This window comes from Pan troglodytes, chromosome 9, assembly GCF_028858775.2.
Source record: "Pan troglodytes isolate AG18354 chromosome 9, NHGRI_mPanTro3-v2.0_pri, whole genome shotgun sequence".
NCBI classification, from domain to species: domain Eukaryota; kingdom Metazoa; phylum Chordata; class Mammalia; order Primates; family Hominidae; genus Pan; species Pan troglodytes.
The window spans coordinates 113765908-113786644 of record NC_072407.2 but is presented as its reverse complement, the minus strand read 5'-3'; the positions used below and the strand labels follow the sequence as shown (position 1 = coordinate 113786644).

General features: G+C 41.4%; 1 protein-coding gene across 18 annotated transcripts in view; it reads left to right on the top strand.

Annotated features, from left to right (window-relative positions):
• ALG9 (ALG9 alpha-1,2-mannosyltransferase) overlaps positions 1-20737 on the top strand; it is a 101919-nt gene that overhangs the window by 74186 nt on the left and 6996 nt on the right. For 11 of the 18 annotated variants that reach the window (XM_016919745.4, XM_016919744.4, XM_063782427.1 and 8 more), the window contains exons 15-16: positions 16183-16301; positions 16609-20510. In XM_016919745.4, coding sequence (XP_016775234.2) covers positions 16183-16301; positions 16609-16646 — 157 coding nt within the window. In that variant the 3' untranslated portion in view covers positions 16647-20510. 18 annotated transcript variants of the gene reach the window in all.

The window sequence follows — 20737 nt, the reverse complement described above, 5'->3', positions numbered from 1 at the left end:
TTTTTTTTAAACTTTATTGCAGTATAATTTACATATCATCCAGTTCATCCATTTAAAGTATACAATTAAATGATTATTACTAATGTTACCAAGTTGTATAACCATTGCCACAGTTCAATTTTAAAACATTTTTATCACCGCAGTAAGATACCTCATTCCCACTGCCGTCTCCGGGCATCCCGCTAATCTATCCTCTGCTTCTATAGATTGCCTTTTCTGGACATTTCATATAAGTGGAATCATATGTGGAGTTTAGTGTCTGGCTTCTTTCACTCAGCCTGTTTTTGAGGTTCATTCATGTTACAGCATTTATCAGTAGTTGTCTGTTTTTATTGCTGAATACTGTTCCATTGTTTAATCCTTCACTAACTGATGGACATTTCAGTCATTTATACTTTTTGGCTATTAGGAATAATGCTGCTATGAACCTTCTCCACACATCTTTGTGTAGGGGCTTGGGCTTTAGTTAAGAAAGTTCAACACAGCCTGAAGGAACGAGAGAGCTGAAGGTTTCTGCAGGGAAGTGATCTAATGAGTAACCATGACCTTAAGTTGGTAAGGAGGGAAGTTGGGGGAAAGCACTGGGAGAGTGGGAGACAGTGAAAGGTGGTAGGATCATGGATGGGTGTTCAAAACATTGCCAGAACTGCAGTAGTAATAGGAGACAGCTGGAGAGATAGAAGCAACAGTGATGGTAGGAAGTTCTCAGCATCACACGTGTTCTTTGGTACCTGGCTTGTTGTTTGTTATAGTATTTGGGGGTAGGGCTCTATTGTGCCTTCATTTTTTATTTGAGAAAACTGTGACAACATGAGACCTGGGCCTGGAAAGATCCCTAGCTCTGAGGGGACAGCAGATCTCAAACAACCTTCCTGGTAACAGGGGAATGCCTTCAGAGAATTTTCATTTCCCATAAATTGTGTTCAGCGCATGATTTTCACAACCACCTGTTGAGAAGGAAAGAATCATTTGGGTAAAGAGCTGAAGAGGTACAGTTCATGTGTAAAGTATAGTGAAGACAGCATGAGGTTTGAAGACCTGTGAATTTAATCCTGGCCACTTGCCGTTCATACCATTCTGATTCCAAAATTTCTATATCAGTAAAACAGTAACTATTTTATGTATTTTCTGGGATTGTTATAAGAATTAAATGAGATTGAATATATGAAAGTCCGTTTACATTCTAAAACATTATAGAAATGTTAAGCCTTTTAATTAATCAGCAGGCTGTCTAGGGTTCCAGAATTATGCTGATTTTCTTTACATTTATCTTCCTCAGCATTTTCTAGTATATATTGGTCTAATTGCAAAAACAGCAGAATGCCACAGCCAATTTTGCCACAGCAGTTTCTGTCTGTCAGCACCATGACATATGATGTTGCTGACTTTGGGCCAATTAAGGTAGACTGTACTGTCAGAGCCTGTGTGCCTCTGAGCTGAGGTGATGCATGAAATGCTTTTGTGAGCATAATCTTGAAATGCCTTCAAACTTATTTACTGGAGCAATTAAAGTTCCTCTGTCATCTTGAAACAATGGTTTTTGTACTTTAGCAATTTATATATTAATGAGAAATAATGGTCCATTCATATATAATGGTCATTTACGTCTTAGACCCTAGATAAGATGGGGCTGCACACCTCACTATTCTCTAGCTCTTTCTGAGAAAAGAAAAAGGTTTTAATAGGCCTATGACACATAGCCACATGATTTGTTTAGAAATGTAAGTAGGTTAATTTCTCAAATGTTTAAGTTCCTAAAATCTAACCCTGCTTTTTTTATGGTTTATTTTTCTCAGATCATTTGTTCTTTCTTCCATCGTCTGTCTGTCCACCCATCACTCATCTCCAGTTAGCAAATATTTATTGAACACTGCCAGGCACTATGATAAATCATAGGTAGACAGGGATAAATAACAGTACATACCAGGTCGCTGTCCTCTTGGACCTTACGATACAATGGTGAGGCTGACCTTAAACAAATAGCCACACAAATCAATAGGTAATTACAAAATGTGTTATGTGTTGTAAGAGGAAAGTACAGGGTGTTGCAAGAGGAGTGAGCAGTGGGGAGACACCTGGAGTTTTCCTGGTATGTTCTTAAGTCAGCTGGTTAGGCAGGTTTGGAGATCAGAAAGTATTTACTGAATATCTGGTATGCCCTTGTTATAGAGTTAGATTCTTTTTTATTTTATTTTATTTTTTATTTTTTGAGACGGAGTCTCGCTCTGTCACCCAGACTGGAGTGCAGGGGCATGACCTTGGCTCACTGCAACCTCTGCCTCCTGGGTTCAAGTGATTCTCCTGCCTCAGCCTCCCGAGTAGCTGGGACTACAGGCGCGTGCCACCATGCCTGGCTGATTTTTTGTATTTTTTAGTAGAGACAGGGTTTTACCATGTTAGCCAGGATGGTCTCAATCTCCTGACCTCATGATCCGCCTGCCTCAGCCTCCCAAAGTGCTGGGATTACAGGTGTGAGCCACCACGCCCGGCCTAGAGTTAGATTCTTTAAGGCACATAAAGGAAGTGATTAGACACAGGCTTTTCCCTTGAATAACTTACAACTTTTGCAGGAAGACCTACACATATGAAAACAACTTGAAAATAGTGTTAAGACCATAGAGGCACCAAATCATGTGCTAGAACTTTAAAGAAAGGAGGGACCTGTGGAGATTAGAGTACACTTGGAAGGCTTCCTGAAGGAGGGGGTGCTTGAGCTGAAGAAAAGTAGGATTAAATAAGTACTGGTGGTAAGGAGGGAAGAACCACTTATTTAATTCAAGAAGCAATCATGAGTAAAAGTGGAAAGATATAAAATGCCTGTTGGATGAGGGGCCCATAAGTCAGCATCAAAAAGTTCTATTTACCTCTTTGGCTGGTTTGAATTTGCTTTTATGTAAGGTAATCTATAATGTATCATCCACATCAGAAGTCTTTTGAAAGTAAAAGGGGTCCTGTCCTGGATAAATTGAAATATATGGTCATCTTGCTTTAATGTGACCCGAGTAAAGAGACTTGTTCCAAAAAGCAGGATAGGAGAAAGAAGATACATAGATATATTTTCTTTGTTCCACAGTCCATTTACTATGTGGATTTGCCCATAGTTTACTTATTTGATTTAACTCTCTGACAATTATTATTATTGTGGCCTAGATTGGGCCTCAGCTGTCTGAAAGAGAAGCAATCAGGGTAGTTTGAAGGCAGTACCAGCATGTTTGTTTGTTTGTTTGTTTGTTTAAAAAAAAAAAAAAAGGAATCAGCCGGGCATGGTGGCTCATGCCTGTAATCCCAGCACTTTGGGAGGCCAAGGCGAGCGGATCATGAGGTGAAGAGATTGAGACCATCCTGGCCATAGTGAAACCCTTCTCTACTAAAAATACAAAAATTAGCTGGGCGTGGTGGTGCATGCCTGTAGTCCCAGCTACTCGGGAGGCTGAAGCAGGAGAATCACTTGAACCCGGGAGGTGGAGGTTGCAGTGAGCCGAGATCGCACCACTGCATTCCAGCCTGGTGACAGAGCGAGACTCTCTCAAAACAAAAAAAAAAATTATACTGTGAGTTATATGTAATTGGAGTTTCCACTTCAGGGAGTTGCAACCTAAAGATGATTGGGACAATTTTGTGATTGGGGCAAATTTAGGAATTCCACATGTCTGTGAATGTATGAAGAAGCCTGTTGAAATTGTTGCAAGATAAGCAACATCCTTATTGTTGGAGTGATGGAGAAGTACTTACTAAATAAGGCTAAGTGGTGTTAGACCATTTGGGAGAATGGCAGCCCAGATGTTCGTTCACTTCTTTTCCTAATTGGCTGCTTCTTTGCCTTATTAGAGGCCTACAAACCCCAGACCCCATTAGTTTGAGAGAAGATCCAGGCATAAGATCTTAATCACCACGTTCTAGTCCCTGCTCACACAACTAGTACCAGAACTGCAACTTCCATTCCCTGAGTTTGCCATGTCTCTCTGGCTAATTTTATAAAGGTTTATCAAACTCTTAGGATACGGAGTCTAAACTATTTGACAATATCACTTTTTAGACCAGACACATTTGTTACTCTGTGGCTATCTCATATTACATACTTTCTAAAATAAAAGATTTTTTTTCTTTGAAGCATGATATAATTGTTACATGAATGAAATAGCTGACAAGTGGGCAGATGTAATGCCTACTCTGAGAGTCCCCAGAGAGGAGTGAAGGGAGAGTGTTGTAATAAATCACCAGCTCAGTGGTGGGTGCCTATCTAAGTGTGCTGAGAGATGTTTGGTTGTGGGAGTCTGGTGGGAAATGCCTCTCCAGGATATTGGAGTTGGCTTCATGAGCAACAGGGCCTGTTTGTAGCTTCGGAAACAAGTTGGGAGGCCCTGTCAGTGCTTTGCACAGCCACTTTCCACCCACTGTCCTCCTTCATTATACGTCCCTTTTGTCTTGCTTGCTCTGCTTTCACCTTTAGTTTGGGGATTGTGAGATTTTATTTTTCTCTACTTTTTTCTTTTTAAGACAAGGTCTCGCTCTGTTGCCCAGGCTAGAGTGCAGTGACACAATCTCTGTTCACTGCAACCTCCACCTCCTGGACTCAAGCCATCCTCCCATCTCGGCCTCCCAAGTAGGTGGGACTACAGGCACGGACTACCACACCTAACTGATTTTTGTGTTTTTTGTAGAGACAGGGTTTCACCATGTTGGCCAGGCAATTATAGATGAAGAGTAAATACAAATAAGGAGTTAGATGTTGAACCTTTAGCTGGTATGGCAGGAGAGGGGCCTTTTCTAGTCAAAGGGCAAGTTGGGGACTGTGCTGATAACATATACGCTTATTATGTTCTTTCAGTGCCTAGCATAGGATTCTCAGTGGCCACTGAACTTTAGCTGTTCTGGGGACTTTACTAAGACCATGGCTCTCCTTTTACCCTCTAAGAGGTGAACCCAGCAGCTCTGAGGCCTACAGAGTCCATTGCACTTATATTCATTTTTGTCCTATGTTGTAGAGAGTAATCTGGTTGAGGGAGCCAGCCCTTAGCTCCAGCATAAGCAGAACTATTTCTCTATGGAAGATAAGACGACTGGAGTGATTACTGTAAAGGGCAAATTAGCCAGAAGCATTTGTTCCAGCTATTGCTGTGTAACAGTCATCCATACTTAGTGGCGTAAAACGACAATAGTTGATTATTGTTTCTTCTCGTGGTTCTGGGAGTTGATGGGCTCAACTAGCCAGTTCTTACTCAGGATCTGTAACGCATTAGCCATCAGATAGTGGCTGGGGCTGGAGGCAGCTGAGTGGCTTTCTCACTCATATGTCTGGATGCTGGCTCTTGGCTAGATCTCAGCTGGGGCTGTCAGCCAGAACACCTATGTGTCTTCTTTATGTGGCTTGGGCTTCCTTATAGCATGGTGGCTGACTTCCAAGAGTAAGCATCTCAAGACCTGCATAGTTTTTTATGACCTAGCCTTGGAAGTCACACAGTATCACTTCCTCCTCATTCTGTTCGTTGGCAGCAAGCCAGTTGAATAGCTCATGCTCAAGGGGAAAAGAAGTAGACTTCCCCTGTTGATGGGAGGAGTGTCAAAGAAGTATGGACATGCTTTAAAGCCACTACTTATCTTGCAATGCCGTTCTCCATCCAAATTGGATAAACTTTGAAACTTTTCTTTTTAAAGGTGATTTCTTACAGAAGAGGCATATAGTATATGCAGTAGTCCAGCAGGCTTTTTCCATCTGCAACTTCTTATTACCCAGATGGAAGGGGAGACTCCACCCCATGGCAGAATTTGGTTGCAGGCCAAGTTTGACATGCTTCAGATGGTGCTTCCCTCCTTTGGGTAGAATTAGTTCTCCCTCTTAAGCAGTAATTGAAGTTTTTTGTTTTTTCCCTGTATGTCAATCATGGTGGTGCCCTTAGCTTCCTCAGCGATGCCAAGAATACTGAGAAACAGGAAGAAGAGATCAGAGTTTCTATACTTTGGTATTTATCAACTTTTATTCTCTTATACTTTCTGTTTCACTGTCTATCAGTTTTTGGCTTTTCCTCCTCGTATTCTCCCAGAATACTTTCTTGAGACCCTTCGTCTGGCAGAGCTACCCCAGGCCAGATTTGGCTTCAAAACACATGGTGTTTTGCCATTATTCAGCTGCTTAATCATTAAGATCTGCTGACATTTTAAGAAGAATAAACCTTTTTTCATTTTTCTGAAGCTTAGAGAGTCTGCTTTCCATTGTTGTGAAATGAGTTCTCTAGAAAGAAACCATTTACAGACCATCTGTTCTCTAAGTCCATGCCATAGAAGCTCTCAGGTTTGAAGAGCATGTAACATGTTTTAGGACCACCACTGGTTTTAGCTGGCTTAGCCTAAGCAGGCAGCGTCATCAGAGGTCTTTTTTCCAAGTTCCTTGAGAGTTAGAACCACATTACATGTTGATTCTCTACAACTCCTAGCACATTATAGAGTCTTAGAAAATATGTATTGATTGTGTATTTCACATTCTTAAAACTGGATTTATACTAAATAGAAAAAAGATGGTATAAGGTTTTCTTCAGAAGCTTCTGATGCCCTTATTTGGTAAAATAAAGATTATTGAATTATTTTAAGGCATACTCATTGTTTATTTCATCTCTGTAAAGCTTACCAGAATCATTTGCTGATGTGACCCCTAATCCTTCTATTTGTCACATAAAAGAAGCCCAAATGAGGGTCCGAAGAGCAGGGACGAAAACTCTCTCGAACATTGGCATCCTTTCCACAGGACTGATGAATGGGACATAGAGTACCTTTATATCTAAGTAGCTGTGAGATGGGAAAAAAGACTGGTGAAGAGCATTTCTCCAGCAACCTTGATGGGACTGAGGTCAGAAAATGGCCAGTTGCCTAATAGCATTTTTCCCCAGTTCCTCATTCTGAATATTTGCTAAAGATGACTGATCAAAAGGTTATGATGTTATGCCAGATGTTGGCCAAGGCCACAAATCAGTGGAATGATCCACTCTGTATACCAGTCTCATGATGCCACAATTCCAGTTTGTGCCTCAGTAAACTTCCTAATCATTACACATAATGTATTTTTGGAGGTTGCTCCATATAGTCAAAATCATGAATATTTATTGAACATCAAGGGTCTATTGAACATGCCTGCTGAAAGTAAAATATCATACTGGTCACATGGATAATGCTGATTCAGCAAATTCTGTGTAAACGGCCACCTGTGGGGTATATTGTCATTATACAATTATGGGACCTTTTGCAGTATATTTTCTTTAGCAACACGCCTTCCATGCCCCCTTGCACTCTGACATCCCATGAGCCACCACAGCCCCCCAGCTCCCCACTCTAGACTTCTGCTTTGCTCTGCCCCACGTAATGGCTTTAGGATTGAATTGCTTAGGAAGAGAACAGAAAAAATAACTTTAGATTATTTTTGATATTTCCTTTTCCTTGTGGAAGATGAATATTGTAAGAAGGGTGGGAGGTAAACCAGATGCTCTGGTTTAAGAGTCAGAGCATAGGCGCTCATTCATTCACAGACTATTTATTGAGGACTTTCTGTGGCACTTTCCTAAAAACTAGAGATAGAGCAGTTAGATGAAATTCCATCCTCAAGGGACTGGTGGAGTATAACATACAGCATGGAACTCCTCTTTTGGATAACAGGGTTGTAAGTCACCTTTGCATTAGTTACCATTAGAATAATGTCTCTCACCACATTTCCTGTTAAAAACTATTAAATAACAGTCACATTTTTGCTCCATACCACCTTTTTGAGATGTGCTTAAATTGCTTGATATGGAACTATAGGTTGACTATCACTAAGTCTTGAAGGAATTCTGAGATTCTCTTCAGAACTGAAGATAGCTGCAAAAGCCAAGTTCTGCACTAAAGGTTGTAGAAAATCTCTCACTGAAAGGTGAGCTACAATGCAAGAGAGAAAGAAACTAGCTTGAAAAAGCTGCGGCTGGAAAGATAACTGGCAGTGGGCTTAGATTACAGGTTTACAGGGGATATTAATGCTTGGATGGATGGATGGATGGATGGATGGATAGATAGATAGATAGATAGGTAGATAGAGAAGAGAAAAACAAAGGAAGAGAGGAGAAGAGAAGAGAGGAGAAGGAAGACAGGACAAGATGTGGGCCAGGCATGGTGGCTCATGCCTGCAGTCCCACTATTTGGGAGGCTGAGGCCACAGGATTGCTTGAAGCTTTAAGACCATCCTGGGCAACATAGTGAGACTCTGTCTCTATAAATAATAATAATGATAATAAATTAGCTGGGTGTGGTGGCACATACCTGTAGTCCCATTACTCTGGAGACAGATCAGGGAGGATCACTTGAACCCAGGAGGTCGAGGCTGCAGTGACTTGTGATCATGCCACTGCACTCCAGCCTGGGCAACAGAGCAAGATCCTGTCTTTTAAAAGAGAAAGAAAACCTGGATACTAGGATGTTTTCTTTTTAAAATGAAAAATTGACCCAGCATTTCCATTTGTGCCTGCTGAACTGGTGACATCAGGGACTGGCAGCCAGTCATTCATTGACGTCAGCAAGAGCAGATTTAAATCTCCACTGCCGAATGCTCCTCAGCCCTGATAGATAGGGCCAGTAATTGAATTAGAAAACATTCTGAGCCATGAGCTAATTATGCTGTGCAGGCAATTGCTTTGCCCAGATCTGTTTCATCCTTGAATCACTTGAGTGACTTTCTCACTGGGAGGGGAAGTATTTCAGTTTCCATGATAGAGGCACATATTTATGTCTCCCTGAATCACGCTGCCTGTGCTGCCCTAGGGCAGTACTTTGGCATTTCACTTTATTACAGACATTATTGTATGAGTTTTGATAGGCATTAGTGTTGTCTGTGAATCAGTCTGATCTTTGTTTCCATGTGTATAAATGTGTGCATGCACATGTCATTCCAGTGCACAACTGGTCTTTCCTTTTTTTTTTTTTTTTTTTGAGCTGGAGTCTCACTCTGTCACCCAGGCTGGAGTGCAGTGGCGCGATCTCGGCTCACTGCAAGCTCCGCCTCCCGGGTTCACGCCATTCTCCTGCCTCAGCCTCCCAAGTAGCTGGGACTACAGGTACCCGCCACCATGCCTGGCTAATTTTTTGTATTTTTAGTAGAGACGGGGTTTCACCATGTTAGCCAGGATGGTCTTGCTCTCCTGACCTTGTGATCCGCCCGCCTCGGCCTCCCAAAGTGCTGGGATTACAGGCGTGAGCCACCATGCTCGGCCCGCTCTTTCCTTTTATAAAGGCAAATTACCAATTTGATTTCCTTTTTTCAATAAAAATACAATATAACAATTCAAAATGCCCCAGTTATGCTTAGTATATTAAAGCTTTTGATGATAAAATAATCTAGAACAGCAGCTGGAATGTTAGAAATGAAGAATTCAAGCCAGCTTGTTCTTTTGGTTAAAAAGAAAATCACAGGCCGTGTGCAGTGACTCATACCTGTAATCCTAGCACTTTGGGAGGCCAAGGTGGGAGGATTGCTTGAGCCCGGGAGTTTGAGACTAGTCTGGGCAACATAGTATGACCCCGTCGCTGCAAAAAGTAAAAAATTAGCTGGGAATGGTGGCACACACCTTAGTCCCAACTACTCAGGAGGCTAAGGTGGGAGGATCACTTGAACCCTTGAGGTCAAGGCTGCAGTGAGCTGGGATCACACTACTACACTCCAGCCCAGGTGAAAGAGTGAGATCCTGTCTCAAAAGAAAAAAAAGAAATTACAATATATTCCCATCCCAGCTTAGAGGTGAGAATGGGCCTAAGCATATATTGGCTGCTTTCTGATTCCATCTTCTGGAAGAAATTAGTTAGTGGCTTTGTGTGTTATAGATAGATAATGCTATTAAAGATCACAGCCAGAATCTGCAGGAGAAAAGGAGGTTTGTCTTCTGAAGGATTTTTTTCCAGTGCCACACTCTGATGTTAAATAGATCCTTCTTAGCTTTTCCTTCTATGTAATTCTCACCTTTTTTGTAGTTTTGTGTTCTGTCTTAACTAGAAATGCCTCCTTATTTCCTGAATACATTATTTAGAATTTGATGCTGAATTTCTTGTGATTGATTATGCACTGAGGGAGCTTGGCAAATCAGGATGTTTCTTGGATCTCATGATGTAGCTAAGTCAGACCCATGTTTGTCCTTAGCAAGATGGTTATTCCAAACCACAAATTCACTTGGACTTTGAATTCCTCATTGAGAGTGGGAGGAACCATCATTGTGTTCCTGGCATTTAACTCACTGCTTAACATGGAGCTCATTCACTTGTAGTTAAACTAAATTGAATTAAACTCATATCTCATATGTGTGATATCCCTCTCTCGCTGTCTTCAGCAGTCCATCCATTCATCCTTCCTTCCATCCATCCAACATTTGTTTTTCAGCATTTACTGTATGCCAGGCACATGTTGGCAGATAAAACAGACATGGCCCCTAGAATGTGGGTGTGTTTTGTGGGGGAGGGCAGATAATAAACTAGTTAACCAACAAATAAATAATACAAATTGTGAATTGTAGAATGAAGAAACACACAGGTGCACTGAGAGAAAAGAAGTGAGAGGTGGAAACCTAGGGTTTCCTAGGATTGTTGGAAGACCTCTCAAAGGAGGTTTTTTTTTTTTTTTCCTGAGACAGAGTCTCGCCCTGTCACCCAGGCTGGAGTGCAGTGGCACAATCTTGGCTCACTGCAACCTCCACCTCCCGGGTTCAACCGATTCTCCTGCCTCAGCCTCCCAAATAATTGGGATTACAGGCGCACGCCACCACAGCCAGCTAATTTTGTATTTTTAGGGGTTTCACCATGTTGGCCAGACTGGTCTCGAACTCCTGACCTCAAGTGATTCACCCGCCTTGGCCTCCCAAAGTGCTGGGATTACAGGCGTAAGCCACTGTGTCTGGCCAAAGGAGGTAACTTTTAAGCTGAGACTTTAAAAATGAGATGGACTCAGTCATGAGAAAAACAGGGTGGAAGAGTGTTCCTGGCTGAGGCAACAGCATATGCAAAGGCTCTAAGGTAGGAGGAACTTGTATTTTTGAAGAACTGAAAAGGACCTGGTGTGGCCGGAGTGTAGAGGTCCTGGAGGAAGATTGCAGAAGGTGAGGTGGAACAATCAGGCAAGGGCTAGATCTCCTAGGGCTTTGTAGGCAATGAGAGAGTTTGGGATTTATTCAGCCCACCTCTAGTTGCTGCTGAATGCACAGAGTATTTAACCTGAGATGCCTGTAGATTTGGTTATGGTTAGACAAGTTGCTTTTCCTGCTTAGCGTACCTTGGAATATTGGATGAATAAAATGAAATGATGTGCTACATGTTTATTAAATGCTGCTTATACACTTACCTACCCAGCCCTCAGCATTTGACCTCCCGCCTGAATGTTTGCATTATCACTTTGAACTTCTGTGTCAGCTGTTTAGAATTTACCATATGCTAAGTTATGATGATGTATCATTCATAATCTGTTTCTACCCAATTAGCTTATTAGCCCTTTGAGAAGAGAGACTTATATATCTTCAGAGCCAGCACACAAATGCTTACATATAGTAGGCACATTGATTTTTTTGTTTGATTGCTTTTTGTTTTTGAAAATCGAAGGTTTCCTTTATTTAAAAATTTGTCTACTGGTTTTAAAACATTATTATAAGTAATAAATTTATCTACTCATATATATTTGAAATTTTTAATCATAGCAAATGGAAAACCAAGTAGATTGTTTGTGAAACAAGCAAATAAATGAATAACATGGTGTAAAGTACAAAGTAAAAGTCCTCTGCTCTATCATAGAGACTGCATAATTTTTGTTTTAATTGGTACTGCTAAAACTGCCTTTCTAAGTGGCTATGCAGGCTTACACTTTCACTGGCAATATCTGTTTCCTGATTCCTCATCAGTGTTTGAGACTGTCAGGCTTTTTAACTTTTCCAAACCTGATTATTGAAAATTGTGTCTAGTCTTGCATTTCCCTGATTCCTGGTAAGATTGATCATTATTTCATGTTTATCAACCATTTGCATTTCTCTTCTGTAATCATATCTTTTGTCATTTTTTCCTGTGGAATTGTCTTACTGATCGCAGGAACAGTTTATATAGTCTAGATGCAAATCTTCTGGTACATATATTGCATTTTCTCCCAATCTCTTTTATTTTTTACCTTTGTTTTAGCTTGCCTTTTGAACTCAACAATAATGCATAGTAGTCCTTCTTCTATTTCAGTCCAGCCACTTATTTTTTAAATTTTTTTATTTTTCAGAAATGCGGTTTTGCTGTGTTTGCCCAGGTTGCCCTTGAACTCCTGGGCCCAAGCAATTCTTTCATGTACCCAGGATTACAGGAACATACCACAACACCTGCCTAGTCTGTGTTTTATTTTGTTTTGTTTTGTTTTTGAGACAGAGTCTTGCCTCATCACCCAGGCTGGAGTGCAGTGGCGCAATCTTGGTTTACTACAAGCTCCATCTCCAGGTTCAATTCTCCTGCCTCAGCCACCTGAGTAGCTGAGATTAAAGGCACCCGCCACCATGCCCAGCTAATTTTTGTATTTTTAGTAGAGACAGGGTTTCACCATGTTGGCCAGGCTGGTCTTGAGCTCCTGACCTCAAGTGAGCCACCGCGCCCAGCTGCTAGTTAGTGTTTTTGATGATAATATATCCCCAGTGCAGACCAAGATAGTTTTTTTATTATTATTCTTTTTTTTTCTCTTTTATTCACACCTAGTGATCAGGAAATTTTTTTTTCCAACTCCTGAGTGGAATCAGAATAAGATCATTTTCTGAAATTACCAGAAAATTTTTTTGAACATGATCAGCCTACCAGGAAAATAGTCATCACCACTTACTATCTCAGTCCAATTGACCCTCTTTGTTTTCTATATTTTTAAGTTTTTTTTTTTTTTTGAGACAGAGTCTCCCTCTGTCACCTAGGCTGGAGTGCAGTGGCACAGTCTCGGCTCACTGCAACTTCTACCCCCCAGGTTCAAGCAATTCTCCTACCTCAGCGTCCCGAGTAGCTGGGATTACAGGTGCGCTGTTATTTTTGTACTTTTAGTAGAGACAGGGTTTCACCATCTTGGCCAGGCTGGTCTTGAACTCCTGACCTCGGTGGCCTCGGCCTCCCAAAGTGCTGGGATTACAGGCATGAGCCACCGCGTCCAACCTATTTTTAAGTTATTTTATAGGCTGGGTACGGTGGCTCATGCCTGTAATCCTGACACTTTGGGAGGCTGAGGCAGGTGGATTGCTCGAGCCCAGGAGTTCAAGGCCAGCCTGGACAACATAATGAAACCCCATCTCTACAAAAGATAAAAAATTAGCCAGGCACACCTGTAGCCCAGCTACTCAGGAAGCTGAGGTGGGAGGATTGCTTGAGCTCAGGAGGTGAAGGCTGCAGTGAACTATGATCATGCCACTGCACTCTAGCTTGGGCAACAGAGCGAGACCCTGTCTCAAAATAAATAAATAAAAATAAGTATAATTTATCTTTGGAAGACTCTAAAAAGAATAAAATTACGAACTACCAATCCTCCCAAATAGTAAGGAATTGCTACAAAAAGAAAGTAAAAACCTGGGACAGGCGAGGTCGCTTGCGCCTGTAATCCCAACAGTTTGGGAGACCGAGGCAGGAGGATTGCTTGAGCCCAGGAGTTCAAGGCCAGCCTGGGCAAAATAGTGAGACCCTGTCTCTTGGGGAAAAAAAAAAAAAAAGAAAGTTGAAAACTAAAATTGGGTCCACTGGACCCTGAGGTTATACTAAGGACTGAGTTGACCAGAAATATACAATGACTATATTAATGAAGCTTTTATTGTAGAGTCAACTAGAATGGAAATTACACTTGTTAGTTTTGTACTTTCTTTACTAAAGCTTGTAGGAGTTTGCTCTATTTTGCATCTTTCTGTTCTACCCTTTACCCTTCACTTTATTTGTGCAGTGTAGATGAAAAGAGTAACTTTTTTTTTTTTTGGACAATGTCTCACTCTGTCACCCAGGCTGGAGTGTAGTGGCATGATCACAGCTCACTGCAGCCTCAACCTCCTGGGCTTATGGGCTCATACCATACTACCAGCTCAGACTTCAGAATAGCTGGGACTGCGGGTGCGTGCCACCCTGCCAGGCTAATTTTTAAACATTTTTTGTAAACACAGGTCTCACTTTGTTGCCCAGGCTGGGCTCAAACTCCTGGGCTCAAGCAATCCTCCCACCTCAGCCTCTCAAAATATTGGGATTACAGGCCTGAGCCACCGTGCCTGGCCATTAACTTCTCCTTGACTGGGGTAGGTGCTTCCTCTTCCTGTTCATTTTATTTATAGGAGCCCTGCTTTGTCTCATGTCTCTTCTGCAAACCTCCTTTCTCTATCAAAGCCCTTGATAGAGTTCACTGTTGAAGTGAAGTGAATCTTACAGAGCACAGGGCACTGCCAGCGTCCTAGTTGGGAAGAATCTCTAAGAGGTGTGCATGCCAAGCACAGTGTCATTGTGTGCAGGCATTGTAGGAGTCTGCCAAACCCAAGGGTAGGCTGCCAGTACAAATGCCACGTTGACATGACATTTACAAGTTTAGAATTTGGAAAAGGACTGCCAGTGGAGCACCTTCAGCTACCTCATTCAGGATGGCAGTAACTAGGCCAACTTTTGATTTTCAGACTCAGAAATCAGAGTCAGGAAGTAATACTCCATACAGAATTTAAAACTATCACTACAACTTTTTCTAGGAAATGATAAATCCTGTTAGTCTATTCCTGGGATGCATGATAAACCATAATGGTTAAGAGTACAGACTCTGGAATCAAACCTGGATTTGAATGAGGCCTCTGTCACTTACTGTGTAACCCTGAGCAAGTTGAAGCCTTAATTTCCCTTTTATAAAATAGGGATAATAATGCCACTTCCTCACAGGATTATCAAACGGATTAAATAATATATTTATTTTTATTTTTTATTTTTTTAATTTATTTTTTGGCCAGGTGCGGTGGCTCACGCCTGTAATCCCAACACTTTGGGAGGCCGAGGCAGGCGGATCACGAGGTCAGGAGATCAAGACCACCCTGGCTAACATGGTGAAACCCCATCTCTACTAAAAAATACAAAAAAATTAGCCGGGCGTGGTGGTGGGTGCCTGTAATCCCAGCTACTCAGGAGGCTGAGGCAGGAGAATGGCGTGAACCCGGGAGGCAGAGCTTGCAGTGAGCTGAGATCGCACCACGGCACTCCAGCCTGGGTGACAGAGCAAGACTCTGTCTCAAAAAAAGAAATAAAATAATTTTAAAAAAATTTATTTTTATTGAGATAGGGTCTCGCTCTGTCACCCAGGCTGGAGTGCAGAGGCATGATCTTGGTTCACTGCAACTTCCACCTCCCGGGTTCAAGCAATTCTCCTGTCTCAGCCTCCCAAGTAGCTGGGATTACAGGCATGCACCACCATGCCTGGCTAATTTTTTTGTATTTTTAATAGAGACAGAGTTTCACCATGTTGGTCTGGCTGGTCTCGAACTCCTGACCTCAGATGATCTGCCTGCCTCGGCCTCCGAAAGTGCTGGAATTAGAGGCGTGAGCCAGTGCACCCGGCCGATAATATATTTAAAAGTATAAGCACTTTTCACATTCTTCAGAAATTCATGAGAAATTTAGGTTTTCAGTTCTTATATTTCAGTAATAAGTAGATATATTATAATTTACCAGGGACATGTTGTCACAACATGAACTTGTGTTTAGACTCTTTCCTTGACTTAGACAATACTGGAACACTATGCACAGGTACCCAGGATGTAGTTTTCTTGCCCTTCCCAGGAAAACTTAGAGCTGGAGTCCAGGTCATTTGAGTACTTGGCATCTCTACAGTTTCTTAGATGCAGAAACCATTTTGGTGTTAAGAATTCATTTCAGCAATAGAAGTCCTTTGATTGACCTGGAATTTTTCTATGGCACATTCTAATGCAAAATGAAGACCTAGAGCTATTCTGAAGGATATACTGTGGCTTATTAGGGACAATAATAAATTTTCGTTTAGGTGACAAGGTACTCGGCCTTGATTAAGTCTTTTATCGTGATCTAGTACCGAAGTAATAGGCTTTTCTGTGCCACTCGAATAAAATATAATCCTTACTACAGATTAGTTTATTTATTTTAATCACATTTAGTACCATTAGTAAATTCTCCCAAGTGATAAAATTCTTTTTTTTAACCCTTGTTTTTCAGATCTTCAAAGCTGCTGCGGGCATTCTATGTCCCCTTCCTGTCAGATCAGTATACAGTGTATGTAAACTACACCATCCTCAAACCCCGGAAAGCAAAGCAAATCAGGAAGAAAAGTGGAGGTTAGCAACACACCTGTGGCCCCAAAGGACAACCATCTTGTTAACTATTGATTCCAGTGACCTGACTCCCTGCAAGTCATCGCCTGTAACATTTGTAATAAAGGTCTTCTGACATGAATACTGGAATCTGGGTGCTCTGGGCTAGTCAAAGTCTATTTCAAAGTCTAATCAAAGTCACATTTGCTCCCTGTGTGTGTCTCTGTTCTGCATGTAAACTTTTTGCAGCTAGGCAGAGAAAGGCCCTAAAGCACAGATAGATATATTGCTCCACATCTCATTGTTTTTCCTCTGTTCAATTATTTACTAGACCGGAGAAGAGCAGAACCAACTTACAGGAAGAATTGAAAATCCTGGTACTGGATGGCTGTGATAAGCTGTTCTCCACACTCTGGCCTGGCATGTGAGAACTAGCAAGCCTCTCTTAGGCCATATGGGCTTCTCCACCAAAGCTGTTTGGCAGCTCCTAGCAGACCTTCTTGTTGAAATCCTCGTGCTGAAAATGAACACAGCCTAGTTGCCAACCCACATGTCCTTTTCACCTCCAGCAAGACTAAGCTTCTTTAAAGCACTTCACAGGACTAGGACCCTGTCCTGGAGCTATCTCAGGAAAAAGGTGACCATTTGAGGAACTGTGACCTAATTTTATTATAATGATGCCTCTAATTTTCATTTCCTTTACAACCAACTGTAACTATAAGGTTGTATTGCTTTTTTGTTCAGTTTTAGCATGCTGTTTTTTGAATTCTAGACTCCTCCATGTGAAGATATCAACAGACAAAACTACAACTGTATAGGACATATTTGGAGAAAATTCTATCAATTGATACATTTGGATGACATCACATTTTTAAGTAATGTAATCTGAGGCCACTGCTGAGGAAATTAAGAATTTTCCTTTTTTTTTAACCACCCCCAGTGAAAAGGATCAGTGTATATTTATAGCACCTATTTTTTAGTTCTGTCTGTTGTGAGGCACATCCTGCATGGGGCACTTCTAGTCAAATAGGCAATGATAAGGACCTAATTAAAATGTGATAAGTGTATACTATTACTTTAAAAGCCTTTACAGTCAGTGCTTCAGTTTACAAGGCACTTTCACAGCATCTCGTTTGATCCTCACAGTCACAACATGTGGTAGACAAGGCAGGTGATTTTTATCCCCATTTTACAGATAAGGAAACAGGCTGCGGGTGGGGAGTGAGGGGAGGTAAAGATAGTTAGTTGCCTAAGGTCACACAGCCAGTAAGTAATAGAGCTGGGACTGGAACCCAGGTTTCCTTACTCTCATCTATTGCTCCTCCATATTCCTCACTCAACCATGAAAACATTACTTGAAAGGACTGATGAGGTTAACCAGAGACCTGATATTGTAACTTTCTGTTTTAAGGAAGAATTGTGTCTGTATTTGAGTTCTTTGGAGCCTCCAGTCTGCCTGTGTGTTAGACCAGCACAGCAGTGCTGTGTGATGCAGCCTGACCTGTGGCAGGAAAGTAGTGCTTCTGTTTGGAAGTCATGTTCTTTTGCAGCCACACAGGATCCAAATATCAGTACTATTCCTGTAGTCAATCTGGGGTCACATTATAGGTGCCTTATTTCCCTAAGGGTAACTGATCTGAATATCTGCAAATAGGATGAATCTATTTTTCAGAAGTTCCATCCTTCATTTTTCTTTTTTTTTTGAGACAGAGTCTCATTCTGTCACCCATGCTGGAGTGCAGTGGCGCAATCTCGGCTCACTGCAACCTCTGCCTCCCAGGTTGAAGCAATTCTCATGCCTCAGCCACCCGAGTAGCTGGGATTACAGGCATGCGCCATCATGCCCTGCTAATTTATGTATTTTTAGTAGAGTTGGAGTTTCACCATGTTGGCCAGGCTGGTCTTGGACTCCTGACCTCAGGTCATCCACCCGCCTCAGCCTCCCAAAGTGCTGGTATTACAGGCGTGAGCCACCGCACCCAGCCCCATCTTTCATTTTCAAAGAGAAGGGCATTCTAATAGGAACTGGTGCCAAGAGCGAAGAAAAGAAGTGATAACAGAAGAAATGGCTAGTTACAATATTAAAAAGCTCCTCTTTGAGATCTCCTCTGCAGGAATATCAGAGACGGAGTTGAAGTGCTGGAGAGGTAATAGGTCTAGACAGTACAGAACAATAACTGGGGAGTGTGTGAAGATAGACTGGGCTCCCCCTTGCTTGAAAGATCTCTGGCATTTAATTCTCAATTCTTGATTACTATTTTCCAGTGTAAAACTAGCGCATATGATCTGACTACAGGACAGAGAATTGTAAGTGAAACATTTGCCTTACTTGCAGTAATAATGTGCTGTTCTTCACAGTAGCTAAGGCCCTCTATGTTTCGCAGAGGTAAATAAGAATCCAGGAATGGAGGTCCATCTGTGATGAATGGCTTTTTTCTAATCAAAGTAGTATAATGCTGTTTTATCTGTTTTGTCATCTTGTTTTTTTTTTTTTTTTAAAAAAACAAAACCTTAATTATAATATAGCACAAAGAAAGGCCAGGACTGATGCAGGGATTCCTTGGAAATACCAGTTCCTATCACTTTTAAAACCTGATTTTGGATCTCTCTGTTCTATGTATGTCTTTAGTGAGAGCACAATACATGGCAGAACGCTGTGCCAAATGTTATAGGTAAGGAATATAGAAATGAATGTTTTTTGTTGTGAAGGTGTTTTCATGTGATATTTTATAAACACATTTTTAAAAATCTCCATCACTTTTTAGTATAGGAAGGATAGCTTTGCCTGGGAAAAACAGTTTCAACACACCTGCTCAGAGTAGCACTTCTCCCTCAAAAAAGCAGTGTTCAGCCTGCACTGACTGTTCTGCTTGCCAAAAGGAGGAAGCATGCAAGATACTTATTTCTCCATAGATTGTGGAGTATAGAGGGATGTGGGACTACAGATTATTATTATTTTTTCCCCGAGACAGAGTCTTGCTCTGTCGCCCAGGTTGCAGCACAATGGCACGACCTCAGCTCACTGCAACCTCTGTCTCCCGGGTTCAAGCAATTCTCCTGCTTCAGCCTCCTGAGTAGCTGGGATTACAGGCACACACCACCACCGCACTCAGCTAATTTTTGTATTTTTAGTAGAGGTGGGGTTTTACCATGTTGGCCAGGCTGGTCTTAAACTCCTGACCTTGTAATCATCCCGCCTCGGCCTCCTAAAGTGCTAGGATTACAGGCATGAGCCACCGCACCTGGCCCAGATAATTTTTAATAGCCTTTGATCATGGGATGAGTGAGGGAGTAGGTATACTTGGCAAATGCGTGGTTCTCTGATTTCTAGCTCTAAAGCAGCCTTATCTGAATCCCCAAATCTTGTGATGCTGAGTACCATTACTGAACCAGTCTGCACGGTAGGCATCTATTACCAAAATTTACCTCCTACCTGGTAGGTGTCATCTGATAAGAAAGAAGACAGGTTATTTTAATTTTTTGAGATAATCACAGAAAATTGCAGCCCATACTCTTTATTACCGAATTCAAGTTTGGAAATAGACCCTTTGTTTTAAATCATGATGGGTCTTTATCCCAATCATTTATCTGGGTCATTTTTCCAACTTTGGAGTTCTAGGAAAGAACCTTGAAAACCTGATATGATTCTGCAGCATGAAGTCTACGGTGACCATTTGGGCAAAGCTCCAGTGGCAATCATTTATTGTGTTTTGCATTTCCTGGGATTTACTGAAATAAGAATTCACTGTGATTATGTAGTCTTCTGGCTAGTATCAGGCAGCTCTGCTTTTAATTTGGTTAATTTTATTTTCTCTGAAGAGGGAGAAGAGGTACAATTTAATCTTGGCCTCCACAAGCATATTAAAGCTCACGTGTTAATCAGTGCATTCTTATGCTCCTACATTAAATGCCTTGGGTAAATGGATAAATGGACATGTGCCCAGCTTTAATTTTTTTTGCAACAGAAAGATCAGACTTCCGTATGGCATCATTGGATTTCAGAGGCTTTCTGGTGTATCTGTAAATCTGAATGTTGCCTTTACTTCTGCCAGTCTGTATAACCAGGTGATTCATGCTGCAAATGAAATCAGGAAGCAGTAAAGTGTTAAAGCAAGAGTATTGTCCAATTCACTTGTCTTCCTGATCCTTGTACTTTATTTCACGTGTCGGTGTTTACATTACATACTTATATTTCCTGTGAAAGAAAGAGTTAAATAAATTGTAGCAGTTTGATTTTCTTTTTCTTAATGTGACATTTTCTCTTTTGCTTTTAAATCTTTCTTGGAAATTGGAAACTGAAGGAGTTCAAGTCCTTTCTCCCTGACTCCAGCCCTATTCCTCAGTGTGGAGACCTGCCTTCTACAGGCCAAATATCCCAGAATGTTTATTCTGAAAACTTTAGAAGAAGACTTTGGGAAACCCAGTGAGGATTAGTTTTATTTTAACTATGTTAAAACCAC